General features: G+C 47.3%; 1 protein-coding gene across 5 annotated transcripts; it reads right to left on the minus strand.

Annotated features, from left to right (window-relative positions):
• Window positions 1-292: 292 nt before the first annotated feature.
• On the minus strand, window positions 293-24,661 carry phr6-4 ((6-4)-photolyase). Of its 5 annotated transcripts, none has more exons than XM_025297080.1 (11): window positions 23,401-24,661; window positions 10,973-11,203; window positions 9,397-9,648; window positions 8,793-8,977; window positions 7,236-7,465; window positions 6,239-6,406; window positions 5,174-5,314; window positions 4,512-4,663; window positions 2,438-2,640; window positions 1,853-1,879; window positions 293-1,703 (listed from the first exon to the last, which is right to left on the minus strand). In XM_025297080.1, the coding sequence occupies exons 2-11, from the start codon at window positions 11,185-11,187 to the stop codon at window positions 1,543-1,545; spliced, it is 1,734 nt and encodes a 577-aa protein (XP_025152865.1). In that variant the 5' UTR covers window positions 11,188-11,203; window positions 23,401-24,661; the 3' UTR covers window positions 293-1,542. The 5 variants fall into 5 exon arrangements, with proteins under 5 accessions (XP_025152865.1, XP_011138266.1, XP_011138267.1 ...); XM_011139964.3 differs by lacking the exon at window positions 23,401-24,661 and adding an exon at window positions 19,724-20,849; XM_011139965.3 differs by lacking the exon at window positions 23,401-24,661 and adding an exon at window positions 13,564-14,311.
• Window positions 24,662-25,830: the final 1,169 nt, after the last annotated feature.

Here is a 25,830-nt window from a genome sequence, read left to right on the forward strand (position 1 = left end):
TACGTATCAACGATAAATCTGATATCAGGAAAAAGTTCGAATTTCATAAACTTTCCTTTCGTGCAAGATAATATTGACTGTAAAGAGATCAGACAATTGAGAAATCGATGTTGAATAACAAAATATAATAAGAAAAGTATTTATTGAATGTATAATTAAATATTATATATATACAATAGTAATAACGATATATATCAATGATGACAACGTTGATGACAATGATGAAATAGACTATTATATGATAAAAATTATATAATAAACTATATATCATGTATATACTATATATATATATATATATATATATTTATTGTAGGAGGTTGTTCAATCGTTTCTTCTTACAAAGAAATACTTTTACGTGTCACTCATCAATTTTGTATACTTCAAATATGTTATATTCAAAGTACTAGAAATAACGTTTAATATTTCGCATAAATGTGATATGTAGTCATAACGCGCCGTGCAGCATTCATGTCTAAAACTCATATTCTAAAAATACAGCTTTGGAAAATAATATTATTACACACATAAGTGGAAACTTGGTGTGAAATTTTCTTCATCTTTCATCATTACAGAAATTTTAAAATTTGTAAGAATAATAATGCAGGGTAAGGATATGTTGAGAAACATCACACACATTTATGAAAAATTTAATTGCATAATTTTTAAGTCAATAGCATATATTTCACAATTTCGAAGATATCCTGTTGTAATCAAATATATGAAATTACTTTCGAGAGATTGCTAAAAACATGCGATAAAAAACATATATCTTCTATTTTCAGTTGCTCTGCGATGTATCCAAAACCCGTCAAACTGGTCGAGGGACACGCCTGAATGTTTCCCCGTAAAACATCGACTACCTTCTACAAATGTTATAAAAATAGCACGGCGCCTCTCGCACCGCTGCTCTCGGCCGTTCTCTTGTTTCGATTAACACTCAAGTCGTCGCTTAGAACGTACCTAAAAGGAAATATTGTAAAGCTAATATAATCAGTTAATATATTCAAGTCAATATCCATATGTACAAAGATAAAATTCACTCGGACTATCGAACGTGCAATACACTTGTCAAAGCTTAGACAATATCGCAGGATAGGAAAAATAATAAAATCGAAGCTCAAAAGGAAGACACGACAATTAATTATTATTAATAATAATTTTCCAAGAGGCACCAGGCTGTATTGTATCGCGTGCAATCGACAAATTTCTCCGCGGCTAATCGGCAGTTTATTCAGATGGAACCCACGCACTTCATTAAACAGGATTGTTTTCTAGCACGCTGTTTTCTACGCGCTCACTAGCTTATTGTTCACAGAGAGATACTCTCGTCGGAATAGCGGACGCGAGCATATATGCATATATGCATGCTCGTGCACACGCACGCTCACGTATATATCACCGAATAAATAATTGCAAATACAGGATCCGCGCGATTGGAAAAATTCCGCTCGAGTTTGATCGCTCCTGACAAAATTCACAAAAGAGGCGTCCGCGTTATCACAATACACTGGCGGGTCCGCTGAATCGCTACAACGACTGTCGCTATTGCTGCTGTTGCTGCTGTTGCTGCTGCTGTTGCTGTTGCGTAGGGTTGCTGATGGTCTCCATCTTCTGCTCGTTCTCCTGACTCGGCGAGTCCTGCTGCTTCGTCTTTTCTTCGTTGGTGTCCTTCGTCAGCGGTGCCAGCAATGCGTTCAGCAGGCCTGGTAGATAAAGTGTTACTATTGTCAGAAAAATCACAGGAGCGATAGCTTTCTCTTGAGTAACTAATAAATACTTGAGAATAAATTGACTTTAGACGCGTCTCATTATTTCATTACTTATCGATTAGAAACAATTGTGTCTCACTCACCGACGGTTTCTCCTTTGAACGAAGTTCCTACGCAAAAGAAAGTCGTCCGATTAGACACATCGTTATCGCAGACAGCTCGTTCTTTCGAATGCCCGCAGTGCAATCTTGCCGAGCGTTACGCTTCATCTTCCTCTCGGCTCGTCAAAGCCTTCTCTCTTCGCGCGGAATAATTTCTTATTTTCGCAAGAAGCGAATCATATGAAAAAAAAAAAAAAAAAAAGAAATGCGCTCCTTCCAATCAGTGCAAATGTATGAAATCTGATAAATTGCCGAATTTGTCTCTCGAGACCGCAACAAGAGCAATTTCTCATTCGTCGCCCGAGAAGCTCCCACTAGCGCGATTTCCTTGTCGCGTTGGAGGAAAGGAACGATTCACCGAAGCAGAAAATATCGCAGTGTCGCAGAGCTCAATTCCGGATCGTCTCGATGGCGCATCAGTGAGAACTGGAAGCAACGCGCGCGAAACCGTGACGAGACCTCGGCCACGACGGCCAACGTCGACCAACGTCGCCAAGCCAACGTAGAGCCGAGACGTCCCGGGAATGAAGACTCCTCCAGCGCGAGCGAAGGTCAACTTACACTCACCGTTACCGCGATACTTGTTTAGCTGTTGATACACCTGCTTCATCCGCTCGATGTTGATGCGCGAGCTTTTGCTGTGGTTCACCATCGGCAGCGAGTACTCCTTGCCGACGATGCACTTGGCCGCGTGCTGTATGCTGAGCGGTGCGTTCCACGGCTCGTGGATGTATCTGGTCGGGAAGTTCTTCAGCACCGGCAGATAACGCCTGGTCTCGACAATGCAACGCGATAGGATCGGATTAGGTTTAGGATTTGCGCGTTCCCTCGCGCACGTGCCGCGTCGTTTGCAATAAGCGGGTAAGCCCGACTTTAGCCCTTTAAGCGAGCTGTCATTCGATGAATAAGGCTAAAAATCACTAAACTTCTATAATAAAGTAACTAGAGAATAAATAATTGATTGGTGATGATCAACTTAACCCTTTAACCTGGCCTGGTTAACTATAGTTACCTGGTTAACTATATAGTTACCAGAAACGCATTTAAGAATATCCGTAACTTTGTCCAAAGGGGGATATTTTCGTTTTCTTTGCTTACCACTGTAAAGGTGAATTCTTCTTGTAAAAAATGGTATATAGATTGTATGTGGATTCGGTTTAGTCTGTTTTTAGCTCAGTTTTAATGATAACGTGCTTTGTCAAATTCCAAGTAGGCATAGTTGCTGACATCTAGAAGTGAACACTATAAATGAACAGATTGGTGTCTGTTATAATTTTATACATTTGGAAGCTCATTTCTCAGATGCAAAATGTGAAATTAAAAGAATACAGAAATTGAAAATGGCGAATCCAATATAGTGGACACGAAAATCAAGAAATCAACCTATTTTCGTGAAACCTGGTGACCTACGTCTTTTACGCGTTTTTTATGCGGCGAAAAATGAAGGGAAGATTGACTATCTAAATGTTGATCTATAAGATATTCTTCTGAAATAGTAAGCTTCTGACGCTCTGAATGATAAACTTCACTCACAAATATAGTAAAGTTTCAGCTGAAAAATGTCAAGCTAACTGTCAGAGTTATGTCGTATAGATTACCCTTCATTTGTCTCTGTATAGGTTGCCCATTTCGTATATGCTTTTAGGACCCAAGTCACATTTACCAATAAACAAAAAACGAACGATAAAAGAAACCAATATAAAATTCTGATATTTTTTTTGGTCATCGCTACTTATAGTCTCAGTTCAAAAAGACTCCAATTTTATTCTTAAAACACTTATAAAAAAGTCGGGCGTTAAAGGGTTAACGAAAATAAAATTCTACAGCCTCTCTTTTCTCGAAAAAACGGAGGCAATGGACCGAGATGAAAGGAAAAGACCTGATTTATTACTGTCGCTGAAATACACGTAAAAGAACGTGAACGTAAATGACCATCGCAACAGCTGATAAGCTGTTGCCTGTCTCGAGAATGGTGGGAGCAAAGGATTAACGATAACAATAACGAGAGTGAAAATAATCGTTCCCCCGCAAGATCCTACAGCTAGGCGGAAGCAACGGGATTTCTTTCGCGGGATTCTCGGGGATTATCGGCAACTCGTGAAACATACACGAGTAACGGAAATCTGTCGCTGCGCTGCGTTTAATATCGGTGACATTAGAGGGAAAGATTGAAACAGAACGTATCGATATCCGATTGAGATACGCAGGACGAAATTCACTCGCGTTTGCGCGTTTGGCGATGGTTAACGACTTCGTTTCGCGAAGAAATTAATGATTTAATGAACTTGACCGCCGCCGCCGTCGTCGTCGTCGTCATCAGCATCGTAGTCCCGTCGTAGTTGATTCGCCGCGCGACAATCTTTCGCACGATTAACCTTTAATACGACTAAGCTTCCATTTAACCTTCCATTTATCTTGCGGCTGAACTTCACCTCGCTGCGGGATTAACGGCCGATACGTTGGAAATTAAAATCAATCAAGATTAAAATTTCCATTAGTCCGGCCATAGCCATAGCGAGAAATTAATCACCGAGCTAGCGGGCGTAGTACGCGCAGTCGTTGCACGACGCTTCAGATCGCCGAGGAGAACGCCGAGTCGGCGATCGAATCGAGCGCGAGTGACGCCTCGTCGTTTCGTTACCTGATATAATCGCCGTTTGGATCCGCCTTCCTGCCGAATCGCACCGGGCAGTAGCAGTGGAAGAACTGCTGGAAGAACGAGCTGCACGACAGCCACATCCACATGCCAGCATTAACGGACCAGTCGGCGTCCAACAGCAGCTCGTCGAACACCTGGAAGGCAGATAATCGGCCCCAACGTTAAATCCGGTGAAACGAACGAACGACCGACAAGCCGCTAAGCGTGCGAGGGCCTCGCGATCACTTTACAATCGACGATCTACTCGTTAATGAGCGCTTCCCAATTCCGCAATTAGACGAGCCGCTTCGTCGTGACAAGGCGAAGCACGAGCGACTCGATTTTGTCGTTTCAATTCGCTCGCCGAAGCTCCCGCTGAATTCACGATTACACGAGATCGAAGGATCTTGAACTACGGAGTTCGCACCACGCGTACTTTCGGCGAAGTCGTATACAATACAGGAGGAAAAGAATCCCGAGGCAGAAAGTGCTTTCTCTCTCTCTCTCTCTCTCTCTCTCTCTCTCTCTCTCTTGCGGAAAGAGGAAGCTCAGAGAGGAGGGAAATTCGCGTTAACGGCAAGAGCGAGCGCGCCAATGCGGAGAAGAGAGAAAAAGTGAGAGCGCGCACGCTGCTACGAAATGCCAAGCGTGCCGTGACATTTTACCTTCATTCCTTCCTCCCATGAGATCCAAAGGTCGCCCCTGGTCAGGAAGCAAGCCACCGCGTGTCTGGCTAGATGATGTATCCAGCCCTCCTCCCTCAGTTGAGTCATAATCGCGTCGATCCACGGGAAACCTGTCTGGCCCTGGCGAGAACATGACAATATCAGTTCAGTTTCGCGATCGTAGTTGGTGCTTTCAATTACGCGATCGCGCGAAAGCCGGATGTCATCCCGAGGACGACGAGGCGACTCCTATTTGGAAAGCGAACACGCCCGGGAAGCAGATTTTCGAGATTTTCGCGATATCATTGCGAAATTGACGATCTCTCTCTCTCTCTCTCTCTCTCTCTCTCTCTCTCTCTCTCTCTTCGGCCTCCTTCTCCGTTGGAGAGGTCGTCGCAAAGACTGGACTTCTTCCAACGCAACGCGCCAACATTTTGACCGTCCCCCATAGATTCTTATGGAATATTCGGGGGAGTTTCGCCAGAATTTCGAACAATCAAACGTACAGCGAACGAATGCAATTCCCAACGTGCATGCTCCTTGTCTCTCATCTTATTGGCTTCCCATTGGCTGTACTGTGTCTAATCGAGCGGATGCGAGTGTGTATTGTGCATAAATCAATAAGGCACGTCGGTATTGTGACAACAGTCACCCGGCGCGGCGACCACGGTGGCGGCCAATGTGTCAAACGGAGGTGAACTTTAACACAGCGCAGCGTCTTTGCCAGCAGCGTCATCGACGTGTTATCGACGATACTAAAAATGCAGTCTCTTCCGCACAACGACGTGAAATCGCGAGCGTTGTTAAAAATAACGATGTAACAACCGATGCGACATAATTAGACGGGCCGACTGTTTGCGATGGATCCAGCGCGATAAATTAATATCGTATCGAGAAAGTTGAAACGCCGTTAGCGCGCGCGCGCGGTATCTCCTCCCTTTCAGTTGTTTGTGCTTCTTGAGCGTTCGCCGAGGGAGGAGGCCGTTCTTGTAGGTATAAGGGAAGCGCCAAAGCGTCGTCGCGAAAGTAACTTCCGTCTGTGGTCGGGTGCGAAAATCCACTCACGTTTGCCCACTTTGCCAGCGCCTCTACGTTCTTGTCCCACGGTATCTGCACGCAAATCGGGTTACCCTGCATTCGATCAAAGTTCGGGTTCTTCGTCGCGGCGCAGTAAAAGAACTCGCGCCAGAGGAGCTGGCCGTGCAGCGACAGCGGCGGCATCGCTTTCTTTATCTGGAAGAAAGACCGTTGACGAGGTACTCGAGGAAGCCGTTCGTCGACAAAACTGCATCGAGAAGCAGGGGATCCGCATGCGATATGTATTATTTTATTTCGTCACGTGTGAATCAGAGAGGCGCCGCCGTTGGTTGTAATTTCATACCCTCCGGAGCGATTTAATTATTAGGTTAAATGTGAATTAATTGTCGCAATGCGTCACGAAGCACGAAGGAAGGAAAATATCGCGAGAATTTATTTTTCGTCGGATGACGGAAGGTTTAAGGGAATAATCAACGTGGCTCAAATTCGATCATTGTGTATCGTAATCGGGATACGAATTTCAAATAAACAGACGCAAGAAAGTAGCTCATCGAGCCAAAAGCTACGAGTCGCTTCTCAATTATTGGAATCAATGCTAAAAAATGAGAGGTATGACAGGTCGGAAAGGAACGAAGAAGAAGCTCCCATCCTAACGCTATATTTTTTTTAGGAACTTTTATATTATTTCCCCGCCGCTATACGAGCTTCTGCATAAAGCACGAAACTTTCAGGGAGGACAAGCCGCAGAAATAAAAATCCGCCGGTATAATTAATGTGTCTCCCAAGTTTCATTTAATTATTACAGCGAAGTTTCAAGTCGGAAGACGGCGGCGGCGGTAGGGAGGGGATCTAAAGCAGGGGGAAGAAGGAGAAGGAGAAAGTGAAAGAGAGAGAAAGAGACAGAGAGAGGGGGGAAGGAGGTGGGAGAGGAGGATTTCGAGGGAAAACTTCCACGATATATCCTCGCGGCGCGCGCTCGGTGCATCGCATTATCGACGGCCGCCAGGAGGTCTCCCCCATGTACCTTCTTATACAGATCGGTGAGCTGGTAGTAAAACAGCCGCGTGCTGAGACACCCGAATCGCAAATAAGGCGAGAGCCCGGTCTGACTCGGCAGCAAGGACTGCGGCGTCATCTTCGGTCTGCCGAAGCTCGCCACCCACGCCTTCCGCTCGAGGTGACGCTCGAGCCGCGCCAAAGCCTCGCTCTCGCCGCCGACCCACACCGGAGGCAGCAGACCCTCCGTGTCGAAACCTGGAAGCAGCATGGGAACGCTTGAGCGAAGGCGAATGTTTCGTCGCGCCGAGACATTTCGAGAAGAAAAGCGGCAGAGAGAGAGAGAGAGAGAGAGAAGAAGAGTTTCATTAGTTGCCCGCTACGCGATATTAAATATTTCGCGATAATTAACCTGGATGTTGAAATTTTGAAAAAAAAAAAAAAAACGGACTCCACTGTAGATTTAAAGCGAGTAATCAAATTTCGTTATTTAACTGCGCCCTAGAATCCGATTTCGCGGAGAGCCGGCGCGCTCTCGCAAAGACCGGCGTGAATAATGTCGCCCGTACTTTCATCAAGTCGGATCGAAATTGATCAAAGAATCCGTCGTTAAAATTAAAGTCGTCAGTAGTTAGGACAATTACGGCGGAACGTAACACGACGTTAGACGTTTCGCGACGTCGCGAATAATTGCGAGAAAAAAATGAAAGGGGCGAAAGCTGTGCGCGCTTTCGGAATAATACGCGCTGGCATTTGATAGCAATGAAAAAAGCGAAGTAACAGAAAGCGAGCGACATTTGAAAGTAAGGGAAACCAGGAAGCTAGGACGAACGTTGTAATGAGTCAAAGACGAACGATTAGCACTATTACACGCCGCATGTACCGAGACGCTCGACATTTGCGCGATGATCAGAGAACAATCGGCCGAAGTGGTTAATAATCCACCACATCGTGCGCGAAAGCGAAACATCCGACTTTCTTCTTTCTGGCCGATCTCGCTCGTCGCGTTCGCCGACCCTCCGGATTCGAATAATAATACACGAATTTCGACGTAACGTCAGCTGCGGCATGACATTCGCTATCGACGCACGATAAACTCGCATTACATGCAGCGGTAACACTTGATTACTCCCTCACGGGCAGCGCGTTAATGCTGCAACGGCTAATCTGCCGCGAATGAATTTTCCACGCTGCGGTGCGACGGACTCGCATTAATTCGTAGCCGGTTGGCCCGGAATATTCCGTCGGAAATGCATCAGGTTATTACCTAATATCAGCAAAACAAGCGAGCCGTCCGTTCGTTGTCAATGACAACTGTCGTCGCTCGTGTAATTGCGATCACTGATCGCGCGAGCGTCCGAAGCGATCCTTCAATCCGCCTCAAGCTGCGATTCTGCCCGACCCGAGCCGACTCATCGGCGAGGCTGCCGTTTCGAAAACGAAAAGTTTATCGACACAATCGACCGTCCGCTATCGACGGTAAATCGTATTCTACTTTAGTCGCTCGTTACGCATTTAATTAGATAACGCGGGACCGGCTTATCGCGGAACGTTAAGCTTATCGATAATATCGATCTTTTCTTACCAAGTTCCTCAAGGGTGGGCACGCCGTAATGGTCGTCGTGATCGTCCTTGAGAGGAGTATAGGCGCTGCCGATGCAGGCGGAGGTCACCGTCAGTACCGGCGGTTCCGGCGGCTCCATGCTGGCCACGACGTTTTGAAATTGATGGTAGGTCAACGGCGGTTTCCCACCATTTTTCTCTATGATTCTGAAATATGCAGTGTGACGAAAGAGAAAAGAGAGAGAGAGAGAGAGAGAGAGAGAGACGCGAAATCACTTGCGGCAGCCGAGGTATTCATCGGCAGATTTCATCGCCGGTTGTTACACATGACTTATTCATTATGCAGTTCATTATTCATTATTCATAGTGCAATTACAAATTCGTAATTTTCATGCGTGACGAAGCGAATAAATGAAAATGACTGCGAATATTCATCCTTCCTCGGGCGAAAAAAAACTTGAGAAGATAATCAGTCGTGTCTGACCAAAGTGCGATTTCAACCAAGCAAATTTTTACCAGACATTTATTTCTTTCCGAATTTCTGCCACACTTGCATCGCGCAATTGGACCGTCGACTCAGATTGATCTCGGACACGGCCGCTAAGATCTGCGTGGTAAGTACTTACTCGTCCAATTTGTAGAGAGTATGCGAAACCCTCTGGACCACCGAGATGCCGAGCTCCTTGCAGAGCGCCGAGATGTTGTGATCCCGTACGCGACCGAACGGTTCTGGATCCTCTTCGAAGGTCAGGTTCGTCGTGCCCCATTCCTTGAAGAGCTTGGGCAACGCGTCGGCGGGTTGGCCTCGGATCACAAACAAGCGCGAATTGAGTTTCCTCAGGGAGCAATCCAGATCCTCCAGGCACTGCAGCAGAAACCTACAGAAACAGGATGTGTGAGATAAAGTAATCGAGCGTCCGGATGATCCGAGTTACTAGGTATTTCGATGGAGCTTCATGAATTCTCAGTAGATCTCGCGTCTCTGGGACGAGATTGCGGGGATATATCTTGGCGATAATTTCACTCGGCGGAATTATTTCGGCTTTCCACCGTAGCGCGTTTAATTATTTAACAACGCGTGGCTGATGCGTAATTATCGCGGTACTCATCTCGGTAATTTCATCTCGAATAATAAACGACAGTTGCGATAGAAATGCCGAAAGTTGAAAAACAATAAAATTTTTGATTATTTTCGTCGTTGAATATCGGAGACTGTGGTCCCTCCTGAAATCGCAAAGAACGATTAGCGACAACGACAACGAACGGTGTATTTCTCGTGACACTTTGCGAAATATCTGCGCTGCGATCAAGTCGGACGTCATTCAAGGTAACAATCGAGGAACATTGTAAAGTCACGCGACATACAAATACGGGATGCGCCGTTGCCGCGTGACTCATTTTTGGTCGATGTCGCTGTCGCTAATGTCCTCCTTGTCAACTGTGATTCAGTGGGATTATCGACAGCATCTAAGCGTACGGACGCTTAGAAGACGGTTACATAACGCTTAATCAACATGACGAACGATCGACGACGAGAACCGCGCTCGAATGTCCGTCGCAGTAATGCAACGAGATTGCGCGATGCAACGAAGATCTATACCGCGCTGTTTATAGGACAATATCGATGAGTCAGTTATCGGCGAAATTAAATAATCGACACTCTCTCTCTCTCTCTCTCTCTCTCTCTCTCAGCGTCGTCGCGATGTTACATTTGTTTCAGATTTCAACCTCGCGCCGGGATAACGAAGTACTACCAACGAAAAAATGTATCTGGAAATTTGTATCGAAATATCATATAAAATCACTGACGATCTACGCTATTTCACATTTCTCGATAATTTACTAAAGATTTGCATCCATTGATGATTTATATTTTTGTCATTTTCAAATAATTCAACACTCGACGTCGGTATCCGCTCGTGAGAAAGCTGACGGAAAACGAAAAGTGTGTGTCTGAGGAGGGAAGCCCTTTGAAAAATTTATCATCTGATCTCTCGACGATAATACGAATGACGCACTCGATGCGCCAACGCGCCCGCTTATGTGGGTGCGGTGCTTCACCAGCGACTTGACAAATTTCATAGAGCGCGCAGAGAAAGAACGAGAGAGAGAGAGAGAGAGAGAAAGAGTGTGTGTGTGTGAGCGACCCTTCGGCTAATATCGACCTCCTTTTCGACCCAGTGCGGTATCGCACTCACTCACCTCCACTTATTGATGCCGACGTTGGTGCTTCCGGCGAACCAGGGGTCCAGCACGAAGACGCACCGGAAAGTAGACGCGCCCGCCAGGCCCTCCCTCAAGGAGGGATTGTCGTGCAACCTGAGTCCCTTACGGAACCAATGAACCGTATGCTTCCTGCCGTCTCCCCTAACCGACGTCACCCCCTGACCCATTTTGTTGTTACTGCTGCCCGTCATCTTTCCTAAGTGCACCCTGCGGAATGGACATCGATAATTATCCGCGGGATAATTGAGCTCAGAGCTTTCAGAATTGATTCCATTGCCGCTGTCCATTGCCGGCGACGAAGCACCGCGCTGTATTCGCGAAATAGGAACGACGCAGGGCTCGTCGCGGCAGCTCGCCGTCAATTTTCGGTCGCGATGCGCAAATTCAAAAGCGCTGTTCCATTCGATCGGAAACTAAGCGTCTCTCTAAATAAAGCAGTCGTCAACTATATGTCCCTTCGAGAGAACAAAAACGATCTGCGATTATCCGACGCGTTTTGTCTCTCGATGCAAAGAACCTCCGCAAAAAGTGCCTGTTTTTCAATCCCCGATTTTTTAATTTAAAAATTTTTAAGTTAAATTTTATGAGAAATGATAGCTCATGATAAGACATTAGTCACGAAAAAGTTTTACATTGAGCTTATGATTGGTTTCAGAGATATAGAGGGTCAAAGTGGTCACTATCTATTAAGGAAGTTTGACACTAATAACGTTTTATCGCACGAATTTTTGCGAAATTCAGTATCTATGGGTTCTTTGAGTTGCTTATTACGAATTCGATGTTAGATTTAAAAAATTCAAGATGGCGGATGTAATATAGCGCACACAAATGGTGAAACAATTATTTACTTTTATTAGAACTGTTATGTTGTGGTATACACTTTAAAACCGATAACTTCAGAACTGAAGTTTTAGATAACTTTTACTATTATTGGATATAATGATATGTAATTATAAAGTGTCACGGAAACTGCAATGAAAAAACTTCTAAATATGACAAATAAAACTATCACGTTATCCTTGTAACGTGTCAATTTGAATTTGACATTTTTTTTATGAAAAAACAATAAAAGAAATACCTTTTCCACTCAAAAATTGTCGTTGAAAAAATTACTTTCGAAAACCTAATAGAAAATTCTCAATCAGCTAGCCAAAAAAACCATAACATAACAGTTCCAATAAAAGTAAATGATTGTTTCACTATGTGTGTCCGCCATGTTGCACATCTTGAATTTTAAAAATCTCAACATCAGATTCATAATCAGCAACTCAAAGAACCCATAGACAGCGAATTTTGCAAAAATTCGTGCGATAAAGCGTTATTAGTGTCATATTTTCTTAGTAGGTAGTGACCACTTTGACCCTCTCCAAATCCTTGAAACCAATCGCATGCTCAACGTAAAACTTTTCTGTAATTAATGTCTCATCATGAACTATCTTTTGGCATAAAATTCGATTCCAAAATCGAGGACCACCGAAAACGGGCGAAAAATCGACCCTTTTTTCGGAGGTTCTTTAATCGCGATTCAATTCGACCGAAAACTCAATCGACCAAAGATATATTGATTTTCTCCTATTATGATAAATAAAAGATAAAAGTCATCGATGACTCCTCTGAGAGGACCATCTTTTCTCCTTTAACACAGGAATCACGAGCAATTTCTCCACGAGCGGAATGAGGACGATCTGTAATTTTTGGAAGATACTTTCGCTTCCGGAATACATTCCGCATCTAAGGAGAAGAGCACTCACGGTGCTCGGCTTTTCCCTTCCACGAGATCCCGTCTCGATTACGACGACGAGATCGGCGCCGGGAAACGCGCCGTCTCGCGAGCTTCCTCGTGCTATCAATCGTCTCGGAGAAGACGAGAGCCGGCCGGCGCGTCGCCTCGTCGGTGATCTCTCGAAGCCCGAGGAAGTACAGCGAGACGGATCGATTCCCGTGGGAGCCCTTACAAATGTACCTTCCGTACCACTCCCCGCCCGACGAGACGAGCGTTAAAGGTTCCCCCAATCTTCCGTTTGTTTCGACGCTAAGCCGGAAAATAGAAGTCGGCTCGCGTGCGGCGATCTCGCAAGGCCGAGGAACCGGCCGACCGCTTCGATCCACGGAGATTTTGTCACGTGGAAAATTCGAATTCCAGATTTCACCGGATGTATTCTCGCGAGACACCCGCGATGAGGAAGAAAAAGAGAGAGAAAGAGAGGGAGGGAGGGAGGGAGGGAGGGAGACGCCTCGGTTCATCCGCGAACTTGAGGGGAATTGTGTCTTTTCTCCGTCAATCTTCATCGACGTTCAACCTGCGCCTAAACGATCGACACGGAAATCTCCAGAGAGTTTTTCCCTCCCTCTCTCTTTTTTTAAATACTTTTCTTAAATTGCCAACAGCTCTTTCAATATAATGTTAAATATGTAAATAAAAGTGTATTTAGACTCTCGCCGTGTGCGCTTCTGATTCGCTAATAATAAAGAAGAAATCTCCCTTCCGCGAGATTAAAGGACTTCGCTTCGCTCCGAGCGCGATCGACGATAGCCGAGTTTCCTCTCGGTGAAAGTAAGTAAGATACCTGTTTTCGTAACGACGGCTTCCGTAGTTCCGCAAGATTCGAAATCGGAGGTTCGCGGCTATCGCAAATTAGCGCGCAGTACACATACGCGCGTATTTACTTTTATTCTCACGTGGGGCGCGACGTCCAAAATTCCAAACAACGCACATTTCACTCGGAATAACTCGAACACCGCGAAAAGCCCGCGGGGACGAGGCGCGCGAGATCGCTCGCGCGTCTCGCGAGAGATCGAAGACAGTTAAAACAAAACGGCCCGACGGCCGCGGTTAATTTCCCCGGCAACCGATCTGGGGCCCGGAGCATTATGACACGGGTGCATTAATCTCACCCCGCGGCCGCGTTTATATCCGCAGCGACGCGCTGTGAACGAGCGCAAAAGACAAATAAAGAGCGAGAAGAGAGAAAGAGAGAGAGAGAGAGAGAGAGAGAGAGAGAAGGCGGCGAAAAAGCGGAATCGGGGAGAATTCGACAACGAATTTTTACGGTAAGGTAAACGTACTACGAATTACGCCACCTTAACTTGTTCTATGCGTGTAATAAAACGCAGCTGAGTAAAAGTGTTTAAAAACTGCCGGAAAGAAGCCGGAAAGTGAGACAGTGTGTCAAATGACTCCGCTAAAGTAAATATACGAAAATATAATGCGATTTTCCGCGAAAACCAATTTCAAAAGCCTGTATCAAGGATCTGTCACTATTTTCGACTGAATTTGCTTCTAAATGATTACCAATCTATGAAGTGACGTTGTACCTTATAACATGATGAATTATAATATGATAAGATGAGATATTTTTGGGTAGTAATATAAAGTAGTTTCGTACGATTAAACTACAATAAAAGATGATAAAAAGATATAATATTATATAGTTATATGATTTTTATATAATATAATATAGAATGGCGTCATTTGGTACATAAAGTCAAAGTGGCGTAAATTGGGACCGATAATTTCAGTGGGCGTAATTCGGAACATTTGCAGTTCCCGTTTAATTCTTCTATATAAATAAATAATCTTCTTTATCTCTAATTTGTATGTGTATTTTCGCCAGTTTGACAAGAATAACTTTCAATAAGATTCACAGTCTTGCCTCTTTTTCAAAACTAAACTCTCAAAAATTAGTCTCTGCTTAACACGGCCGTAATTCGGTGCGTTTACCTTAACTCTCGATGGGGAGCGCGACGCGAAAATTCGGAGGATCTCGATCGGCGCGTCGCGACTCGCGACGTCGTCGCCGGCGAGCTTCGCATTTTGCACAGGCTTCGAAGCGTCGCTCCGGATCACAATGGAGTCTTCACAGCCACAGCCCTCGGCTTTAAAAAAGTGATGCCCCTGCATTATTAATTGCTGAGAATTATTAAGAGCGGCCGGGCGAGCAAGCGGGACGGATTTATTATTCCGCGACGAGCGCCGTCAACGGGACGAGATAATCAAGATCGATCCCTCGAGCACCCCGCGAGCGCGCACGCTCGCGTCGCAGGGTAACGCGGGGCTGGCTCGAACGTTAGTCACACCACTGCGCCGCACCTCGTTGCACCTCGGGGGTGCGTGCGTGTCGCGCTTCCCGCGCCCGCGCCGGGCGGTGACGACGAAATCACTCGAGATTAGCCCTCGAGATTAGCCTACGCGCGCGCGCGCGCGCGAGAGCTATCTTTCGGCGCATTATTCATGAGCCGCGCGGCGGATCAACAGCCGTGTTTCCGAACGATCTATCGCGGAATTCGTTTCGCCAACGAGGCCGCACGTGGACGCGGACGTGGACGCGCGTCGATAGTGTCCTCCGATTTATTTATTCGCGATCCGCGATAAAAGGACGAGAGAGCGCGAGGCGGCTCCGATTAATCGGAGTAAATCGTTCCACGTCGAGATAATCGCCGCACCTCAGGAGCAGAGCGACCACGCCGCGAGCGCGAGGTGATTCTGTCGCGAGTCGCATCCAAGTCGGATCCAAGTCACTCGCGATGATTTTCGCATTCCGCAACTCCGCGAGACCGGCCGAGGAAGAAAGCAACGTCACGCGCGGCCGTTGCAACGCTCACATAATCGTCCTTTCGTCCGGCTGGATGTGTGATGTAAGTGGGACGGCTCTCTCTCTCTCTCTCTCTCTCTCTCTCTCTCTCTCTCGCTCTCCTCGCATTCGCGCGCGCGATAATGTGCCGATGAAACGACGTGTGCACTCGGCTTGCTGACCGCAGCAAAGGATTCCGCTCGGCGACTCGAGGCGGCCGGCAAAACACCGGCGCGGACGACTGACGCGCGTCGGCAGGAAAAAAAATTTTTATCGCGCGTTGCAACGCGCGTGCACCTCGAACCCTCCCTCCTCTCCTTCCTCTTGTCGCGCGTATGTATATGTAAATTAATAGACAGAGAAGAATCTCTTCTTTCTCTCCTTCGCTCTCGCGTTCTTAGCTCTCTAGTATTTCCGCGTTCGCACGTGTTTTCGATAATATTGATAAGAGAATTTATATAACGTAAAGGAAGACGGGCTGCTTTCTCTGCTACATTATTTTACTTTTAGACGTCTGATGAAGTAACTCGGTCATCATTATCGTCGATTATTTTGTTTTTATTAATCTTACTAATGTCTGTCTAATTTAGCGTTATCGCTTTACGACGCAGGATAAATATTGAATGCTAGCTGGATTCAAGCATACAGTTTGTTCGACAAGAAAGTGTTGGTATGATAATCTGAAAAGAATAAAAGATAAAGTCAAGTTGTTTTCTTTAAACGAAGATAGAAGATTTTTAGTAATGCGCAATTATCTAATATTTGATCCAGCTGCTTCCATCATCAATTATTGCTTGGCACCATTTTTGCATATTTTCGACCGCAGATTTTCGGCGTATTCTGGTAAAGAACGCCATATTGTTTTTATTCTTATGCACAGCTGCTTAAAAGTAGAGACACGCTTTCCTTTAAGTTTCATCTTAAGGTATGACCACATGTTTTCGATGGGATTTGCGTCTGGAGAGAATGCCGGCCAATCCATCATAGTTATGCCATTTTCGAGAGCTTTTCTGACAGCAGCGGTTTTTTCATGGTGGACCGAAATGTGGTGATACCACGTCATTTTCATGCAGGCGGTTTTTGATGGTATTGAGCGAGATATGTTGCCGCCTTTTCGGCGGAGTTTTACTTGGGTCTAACGCAGAGTAAGACTGGGATTTGTCTGAAAGAGACACAAGATCGCTTTGTCCTGCTTCGCTGCATGAGACAGCCCACTTTCTGGCAGGTCGTCAACATTTCCAGCGGTTTTGAATCTATATTTACTCATTTTCCTTCGCGAAAGCCTCTGACTTTTTAATTGTTCCAGCAGTTGCTGCGATTGTTAATTTTGGTCCTTTAGAATGGTTAATAAGAAACACCGTCTCCTAACGCTTCAAATATTTTACTTACTCATTTTTAAAAATAATGTTTACTTTTAACGACTACTCAACGCAACTTTTTCATGTACACTGCGCAAAAGAAGTTAGCTTCAAGATTCAAATGGTACAAGGTAGATGAAAGCTACTAAGATTCTCCACAAAAATATCCACCCACGCTTTCTTGTTGAACAGACTGTATGTGACACCGAATGATGATGGCCCAGGAGGTCTCAAAAACGCAATCATTTCGCGCTTCCGCACAACCTTGGCGGTCGCCCTGGCTGCTCTGCGCGGCGCCGGGAAGTTGTATTGTTTCAGAACGTCCGTGTCGAGGGGAATCGGCACTTTTTCCCCGCTGGTTTTTCTCCCGAGTGTGATAACATTCTGGTAAGATATCGGAATGTCGGTATTGCGTAAAGCCGTCGCAGTCGATGACTAGTCTAATTATAGCTCGTCGGCCGCGACGGCGCCGAGAGTGATGTGTTCGCGTGTACGCGAAGCACCTGCGCATGAAACTTTGTGCGTTGTATCTAACACGGATTCGCATCATCGACGATCTCTGCCCGCTCCGCTTCTTGGCTCCGGCGACGGAATGCTTCCCGGATATCGACGAAGAGCGAGATGCGCGCGATCGGCGCCGCGTCGCCGCGGTTTATCGCGCGAATTTAATCAACCACCTGTGGCATACCGCGCCTGCCGCTCCGCGATAACACTATTCGACGTGCATAAAAAATCTTGCCTAAATAAATGCCAATTTCGGCCGGCGGAATCGGCGTGTCGTCGCTTCAGCGCTCCCATCCCGCGTCCAATTGCGACCGTGCGTCGCCGCCGATCGTTGCATTTCATCCTCTCAAGTTTTTCCTCCACATAAAACCTTTCGAATACCAATCTTAACCAATCCTGAGGGACCATTCGAACAAACAAAAATTTTTTTAACTTTTTCCAAAGCGACAAGATGATACTACCCCTTAACGACCCCGCGACGTCGTCTTCGTGGTCGTCGTGAGGAAACGCGCCAAATTTGCGAATTCGCGAAACTCTCGCGGAATCACGCGCGTCCATGTGAGAAGCGAACGTCGACGTTTTTGCATTCTTATCAAGTTCGCGCGTTCTCCGGATCAAGCAAGGAAGAAGCGTGCGAAAAACGACAACGACGACCGTCGAGTTATCCTGACGCCTATCAGGCGTCGACGGACGAGATATCCCGAGAGAGAGCGAGAGAGAGAGAGAGAGAGAGAGAGAGAGACAGAGAGAGAGAGAGATTGGCTGGTATCGCCATAAGAGTGCTAAACGCGCTTTGATGGATCCGCGTGTTTAATCGCGACGACACGACAGTGAGTAAAAGCGCGTCCGGTCCGTATCCTTCCCGAAGAGACAAAGCGCCGGCGAGGCGAGGAATGGGTGAGCCGCACGCGTTAATTGATAAGGGTCGAGCTGGGACCAAGCTGGAAACATCCATTTCACCGAAAGTATCCACACGTCGAGAGGACGAGTCGATAAGTCAACCCTTTGGAGACGAGTGGCGACCTGTTCCTGGGAAATGCGCTCGAGAGGCCCGTTCTTTGGCCCGTTGCCACACAAATGACGATAACAAGGCTCTCGGGCGGGCATTAATAAGATTAATATTTCCCGCCGATAAATTCGCAATGACGTTCCTGCGACTTGGCACGACGGCCCGATGAATTTTGCAAACGCCGATCGATGGATTACGAGCCACTCTCTCCGAGTCGCTCCGCGTCGACACGTGCGGGGATGTTCCTCTTCTTTTTTTTTTTCCTTTTCCTGGATTGAATTCTCACCCAGTTTAATTCCTTTTTCAACCGCTTGACCACGCAATCTGTCGCGGATTCTCGTTCGATTAACGCGAGGAGACGCGCGGTTTCGAGGGATTAATTTTTACCCGTGCGAAATTCGCCGCGGGCGAGAATTCGCAGGAGATTCCCTGAGCCCGTCGGTCTCATTTTCTCCTCCTCGAGAAACTTACAAGCAAGGAGCTCGAAGTGTAAGTTATACAATGCGAGTGCAAAATAAATTACCGAGCTTACCGTGGGTGGACGCGTACAAGCCGACGAGGCAGATGGGGTTAAATCCGGACGGATTAATTAATCCTAACACTAAGCCTACCAAGCGGTCGAGAATGGCCGATTTGTAATTTCCTGCGAAATCACTCAAAGTTATACAGACCAATGCGCTTTATATTCGCGCAACAAACGTCGACCGGAGTGAAATGCACAATAAATACACTGAGCAAAAATTGTATTAAAATTAAACAAATATTTGTTCGAATACGACTGTGCGAACGCATTGATTTAAATTAAGCGATTATTTTCTAAAAGTTCAAGAAAAAAGTTTACATTCAGAGAGAACCTCTGCATTTCATTTGAGATTAATTAGTCGCTCAATCTGAATAAATGTATTCGACACACAGTCGTATTCGAAGAAATATTTGTTTAATTTTAATAGAATTCTTTCTCAGCGCAAACATTTCTGTCCCGGCATAACGCATTTTTCCAAACACCTGTCGCTTCGACAAGTCGCGAATCAGTGGAAACAGAACGCGCTGATCGCGCTGTCGGCACTTGTACCGTCCACAGATTAACCACAAACCACCGATCTCGCAGATCCAAGTTGGGGGATGAACGGAGATCGAGTCGCGCGGGGATGAAGTTGGCGCGCGACGAGATGAAAGTGGCGGATCGTATCTCGCATTTTCCTCCCGCGGTCCGATTAACGGTGCGTCTAAATTGCATCGCGCTCCCGCAACGCGCGAATTGCGCGCGGCGCACTTTCTCCCTTACTTTCGTTGGAACGGCTGGTGAAAGCGGTTCCACGCGCGTTCGCTCTTAGAGAGACCAGCTGGCGCGCCCGGCGATCTGTCCGGCGGCAGTGGTCCACAAGCCTCAGGAACCCGTGGAGGAGGCTCAGCCGGTGAGGTAGCGCGAGTAGCGGGCTTGCCTCGAAGTGCGCGTCGTCTCGACGACGCGCATCGTCGCGGCGGCCACGCCGTTCCCTCGTCGCACTCGTCCAGCAATCACGCGCGCTCCTCGATTCGGTTTCCTCTCACTCGCGCGACGCGCGTCGAAGTAACGTCGCTGCGTGGTCGCGGTTGCGAATTCCACGGCGAATTAGCGCGGCGCGAAGTCTTACGACGCGCGCTTCACCCGTACCCGATTCGTTCTACTTCGTTGTAGCTCGAGGCTCGAGGCCGCGCGAGCCAGCAGCCGAATCGACCTAGAGAGACGATTCACTCGCGACGCCTGCTCGCTCTGCCTGCCGTTAATCACGCGCTGGGAATTACCATGCTAATTCCCACGCGAACGACGAGCGGGAAAAGGAGCGACCGCGAGGCGTACAATGTTCGCCGATGAATTATTCACTCGCGACGCGTCGCGGCGCGGCGCGGCGCGGCGCGGCGCGCCACGTGCGGCGGCCGCACGCACAGCGCAATTCCGCCGATGCGACGTGCGATCCCGCCGATCGCGGGAAGGAAAAGAAAGAAAGAGAGAGAGAGAGAGAGAGGGGAAACAATCGAGGGGACAAACGGGGAGCGATAACGCGTCCAACGATCAAAAGTTCAGCAGCGACGCGATCGTTCGCCTTCACCGACGTCGCGTCGACCGAGGCAGGCGTCGTCGCGCGTCGCGGATCGCGAATACTCGGGACATCGCGACTGCGAGTCGGGAAGTTGCCGCGGGCACTCTTTGCAGATTCGCGAAATCGCCGATGACGGGGGGATCACGCGGATAAACTGCCTCGCGCACAAAACACCGCACCGCTTCGCGCTAACAGTCGATCGCATATGCGAACGCACTAGTCGCGGAGGACCGATGGACGAGGGGGAAGCGTGCAGGGGCGCGCGGGGGCGGCTGAGCCACGCCGAGTGCAACGTGACCGCCGATCCGCGGCCGATCCAATTGGACGTGCGGGTCACGTGGTGCCGCGGTCACGTTGCAGCCGCCGTGGCGGCCGAGCGCCGAGAGTGCACCTCTCGGCTCTCGCTGTCGCGCGAGCGAGGAAACGCTTGCCTTCGTCGTCGGCCGGTCCGCTCGAGGCCGTCTTCCCACTCGCGATCGCTCGTTCCGATCTGCGGATGTATTCTGCCAACTTTTAACGGCGGCGGTATCGTTACTGTCACGTCGTCGTCGTCGTCGTCGTCGCCGTTGCTATGCGCCTTTTTCGTCAAGTATTACATTTATACGCAATGTAACGGCAATGTAATGATAACGACATTCGCGTTCAAAGAATTGCAGAATAGGTCTGCCATTATAACGTAATTATATGTACAACGTTAAGTATGCCCTCTCGCTGATTCCAAATTCTGTTTCACTTGCATGAGCGTCATGTGTAACACTGTTTTTCAGCCTTGAGAGCCAGAAAGATATTCAGTTTTCGCATCCAGAAAAGAAGTCCTAAGCAAAGGCTCGATTTTCCTCTTTCGCTATTCGGATATGCGGAGGAACGTGTCTCTCCTGTGCGACTTCTCGCGATGAAGAGTAACTAATATTTCTGTGTAACGAATGAAACGCACGTGTGTCTTAAATGTGCGTAATTTCTCTCGCTGCGCTGTTCTCTGTCACTTTCGGTAAGGTTGCTGGTTGATTCGTCCGCGACGAAAATCTGCCGAATGCTCCAATTCGCTGAGAATTATCTCCTTTTTTTCCTTCTCTTTCTTTCTCCCTCTCACGGGTGAAAGGGTTTCCCCGCGCCGACGAAGTCAGCTTTACGACTGTAAGTGAATAACGCGACTCCGTGCCTCGGATAATTGCGGACCGACTTGGCCTTAAACGAGAATTTCATTTGCACCTTACTTAAAAGTCACCAGATACTCGGCGCCGAGCGTTGAAAAGTTCCTACCTGACGATGATATCTCTCTCCCTCGATATTTTCGCCGACTAACAGCCGAAAATCCGACAATTTCTCGTGGGGAAGTCCCGAAATAATTTTCAGCGCGGAATCCTTCCGGCGAATATCAATTTTTAATTGCAAACGCGTCGAGCCGGATTCCCCAGGAGCTTTCGTCTTTACGTGGCTTTAATCGCACAGCACCCCCGCTTTATCTCCGCTGATGTGATCGAAGAAAAAATATTGAGTGTCGCATTGTCAGCTTAACGAGTTTATTTTTTTCGAGGAAGCCACGTTCCTTCGGTCGACGCGACTTCGTCGTCGGTGCGCTCGAAACAGACACTGAGATCCCGACGAATTACTTATATGTTTTGCATTTTGCGTAACTGTTTGCGCGATATCGATTTGCGCAACCGCCGCAACACGAAGTCGCTATTGATCCGAAAATCTGCCTTGCGTAACGAATTTGCGCCCGCCGGATTAAAATAGGCTTCGCGTGTTGAATGAAGCACACGTTTAACTATTCATCGGCCGATCGATCCGACTCACGACACGTCTACTTTGTAGACGTAGGATTCGCGCGCGACGATTTTCATCGAGACGTCTCCGACTGAACAACGCCGATGCATGCGCGCTCTGTTCTCCAGTTGCCACTGCAATGGAATAAAATGCGACCCAAGGAGAGACACGTTGACTTATTGTCGCGAAACTTTCTCGTCCGTCGCGGCCGTCCACCGAGGATGGCACACAAGTAATCCGCGCGACATTACGTCGTCGTCGTCGTTATCTCGCGCGATAATTAAAACTTGCCACCTCTGCATCTCGCGCGTTCAAGCGGCGCGCCGATAGCGGGGAAAAATTCGCGATCAGATGAGCGTACATCCGAGACGCACTTTTGCGATTTTCGATCTCACGTTTCAACTGATATCGCGCTGTTTTCTGTCTCTTCCTCTCTTTCTCTCTCTCTCTCTCTCTCTCTCTATCTGTGTCAACGGCAAAAGAGAACGAAACGAATTGCTCAGAACTAGAACGTTGCATTAATTCCGGCCGAGAAATTATTCCAAATATATTCTCTCCCTCTCGCTCACTCTCGCGCGCGCGCTCGTCGGGCGGACCCCCGACGATGTTTGCGCATCACATCGTCCGCGTCTCGCGCAATTATTAAATTGCATTGATTATTAATAGAGTTGTTATACACGGAAACAGAGGGGAAAAAATAGGGAACTCGGTCACGGGGGCAAATCCGCGAGGAGACGCGCGTGATTCGCTAGGGGCGAAGCGACGGGGGCGCGAGATGCCGTATTTTCGAAGCTGCGTCGGTACGAGACGATCGAGTTTGCGGAACAATGGTTACATGGTGGTCGCGCGGGTCCTGAGCGAGCAGCAGGATGACTCTCTCGACTCTCGCGACGTAATTTATCCGGTAATCCGGTCGGACGCGCCCGCCCAGGTCCAGGATCCGTAGCCGGGCGACAACAAAGGATCGCGCGGTTATTTTGCAAACTATTATTACCCGCAGAGCGAGACCGCGTAATCTTACCGCGCGGCGCGCGGAAGAGCCGGGCGAAGTTCGGGCGGGGACGCGGAAAGCGCGCGATTGTTGCCGGCCCGCGATTACGAGCGAGTCACATACCTGCAGTGGCCATTCTCGCGGCAGAGAGCCGCGAGGTCCTGCTGTGAGCGAAGGATCCTTCGTCTTTCTTGAATCTCTCGCCAGTACGCTAACGAGGTCGCGGTCCTCTCGTGCTTCCGGCTGCGCTATAACGTTTGGCGCTCGCTAAATAAATCGCGCGACACACCGAAAGTGCGACACTCTTGAAAATAAATAAGATCGTAAGAACGGTTGGGAGGAAGCGGCGAAACTCGAACTGCACGGCGAAGTGCCAGCGCGCATATAACGAGGATCTCTGTGGAAATTGGAGATCAAGATCGTGAGGTCAGAATGCGACTGGACTGTCGCGAGTCCGCGCGTATTTTCCGACGTGTCTTGAAGCCGCTGTTATTTATTTTCAAATTTTACGCTTGTGGTGGATTTCGTAAGACTCGCCATATTCCTACCTTTGCGAAGAGGCAGCAACGACTGCAGGGACCGCGCAGGAGGACGAGGCGATGGGGATTTTTGTGGATGGTGGAAGGATATTGAACTCTGAAATGCGCGAGGTGCCGCCGCAGTTAGGTGTCGTTGCGTAACTCTCGCGGGACACATCTCTCCTCTTTCTCTCCTCCTTATTTCGCGCTGCGCTTTACAGAGGAAGATCCTGCTCATTGTCGTTATTGTTGTAACTCGCTTCGTCCTTCGCGTTGCATAAGAAAGGTAATATTTACCTCCGTGGAATCCGTGGCTTGACCGAATTATCGCGCTTACGCGTAACGATTGTTCTCGCAGCGCGATCGAATCCGCGCTGATCAAAGGGTACGCTTGCATTTTCGAATCGGCATCGATCGAGCATTTGCCGGCGGAAATTCTCCCTTCCGGCGTGCTGCAAATATGACAGATGGTCTTAGAATAATTACAGTCATTTATTCGTTTTCACATACAAAACGTATCAAGAAAAACGGATGGGACGCCCGCGGTATTTCCCGAGGGCCTCCGTTGCTCTTGCTACATCTTCTATCGCAAAATCGTGTACCTATATGTGTGTATGTGTGTGTGTGTGTGTGTGTGTGTGTGTGTGTATTGTGTTACGTGTGGCATATATAAAAATGACTCTTCCTAAAAATCCGAAATGAGTGTGTCACTTCGTTCGTTCCGTGTCGGTTCTTTCTTCGTTCGACGCTAACACTACGCTTGTTTTAATCTCTCGATGCTCTAGCTATCGATATATATATATATATATATAATATTCGACACTATTCTGTAAATATACATACGTACAATACATGTACATACCTTATACACATATATTGTACATACATATATACGCGTATATAGATTATATATATAATCGCTCTATAACTAAATATCTTCTCTATATATCCTCTATATTATTTATAGCTTTTTTCCATAAATTTTTCATGCGCTTTTCTTTACAGTATACTCTCGTTAGATTATTTGTTATTCGTAGTACGATCTCTCGTGATTCCGTATAAAACGGTTCCTCCATCGACGTTACTTCGTTTGCACGCGATTAGCTATCATACACGTTACTTAATCCATGCACGTACGTACGGTACATATTCGTAATTAAACATTTACACAAGAGGGCGAAGAAAAAAGGAAGATGATTGAAAGACTATTCTCGCGCCGATGTGATGCAGAGAGGCTAAGCGGACGCTTCGCGCGATCCACCTGCGACAACGTGGACGATCGCGACGAGACGAGTCGCCGTCGCCGTCGAACGATCGAGCGAGATCGCGAACGAAAAAAAAAAAAAAAAGAAAAATAAAACAAAGAAATTGCAGAAGGGCAACGATGAAAACATCCTCTCACCGCGATCATCGTTCATATTCGCTGCGGCTGCCGCTTATTCTGCACTAACGAGGAAACTTTCAGAAGCCTCTTCGAGTCCCGCGATTCACGGCTTTGTCGTAGAGTGGCTCGAGATAAAAGAGAATCGTCTTTTATTTGGAGTCACTGTAGAGTAAAAACAAACAAAAAAAAAAAAGAGAGAAGAAAAAAGAACAAACGAACATTTGACGCTCATTAAAATCGCAAATTTCGACGATAGCCGAAAGTTTTCTAGCCAATTGCTGACTCCATATGTCGCTGTTACTTTCGTTTGTCTCTATCTGAGTAATTCTATTATTTAAATAAAATTCTGTAAAAACACACATACACACTCTCTCTCTCTCTCTTTCTTCCTCCCTCTCTCTTCTATCGCAATGTTCACGCAAAAGGACGTGAGATGGCTGCGGTACGTCGTCTCGTCGGGGTGTTAACGATTGTGCTTATCGAAAGCACAACACGAAGGAATTAATCAGTTTGCGGCGAGAATCTCGATACTCCGCTACGAGGATACCTTCAACGATGTCCGGTCGACAGGTCTGAAACGGTCCGCTTCGGGTAGCTTCGAGAGAGCGGTGAAAAGCGTGCGCGCGAATTCGATACCGAACGCAATCTCTG

Source organism: Harpegnathos saltator, unplaced genomic scaffold (genome assembly GCF_003227715.2).
Source record: "Harpegnathos saltator strain DR-91 unplaced genomic scaffold, Hsal_v8.6 scaffold169, whole genome shotgun sequence".
Taxonomy (NCBI): Eukaryota; Metazoa; Arthropoda; class Insecta; order Hymenoptera; family Formicidae; genus Harpegnathos; species Harpegnathos saltator.

Bases quoted from the DNA above. Each gene is read 5' to 3' on its own strand.
- phr6-4 (XM_025297080.1), bottom strand. From the start codon at position 11,187: ATGACGGGCAGCAGTAACAACAAAATGGGTCAGGGGGTGACGTCGGTT. The intron at 8,978-9,396 runs GTAAGTACTTAC...TGCATATTTCAG, and splicing joins ACTCTCTACAAATTGGACGA to AATCATAGAGAAAAATGGTG. The intron at 4,664-5,173 runs GTAAAATGTCAC...TCTGCCTTCCAG, and splicing joins CATGGGAGGAAGGAATGAAG to GTGTTCGACGAGCTGCTGTT.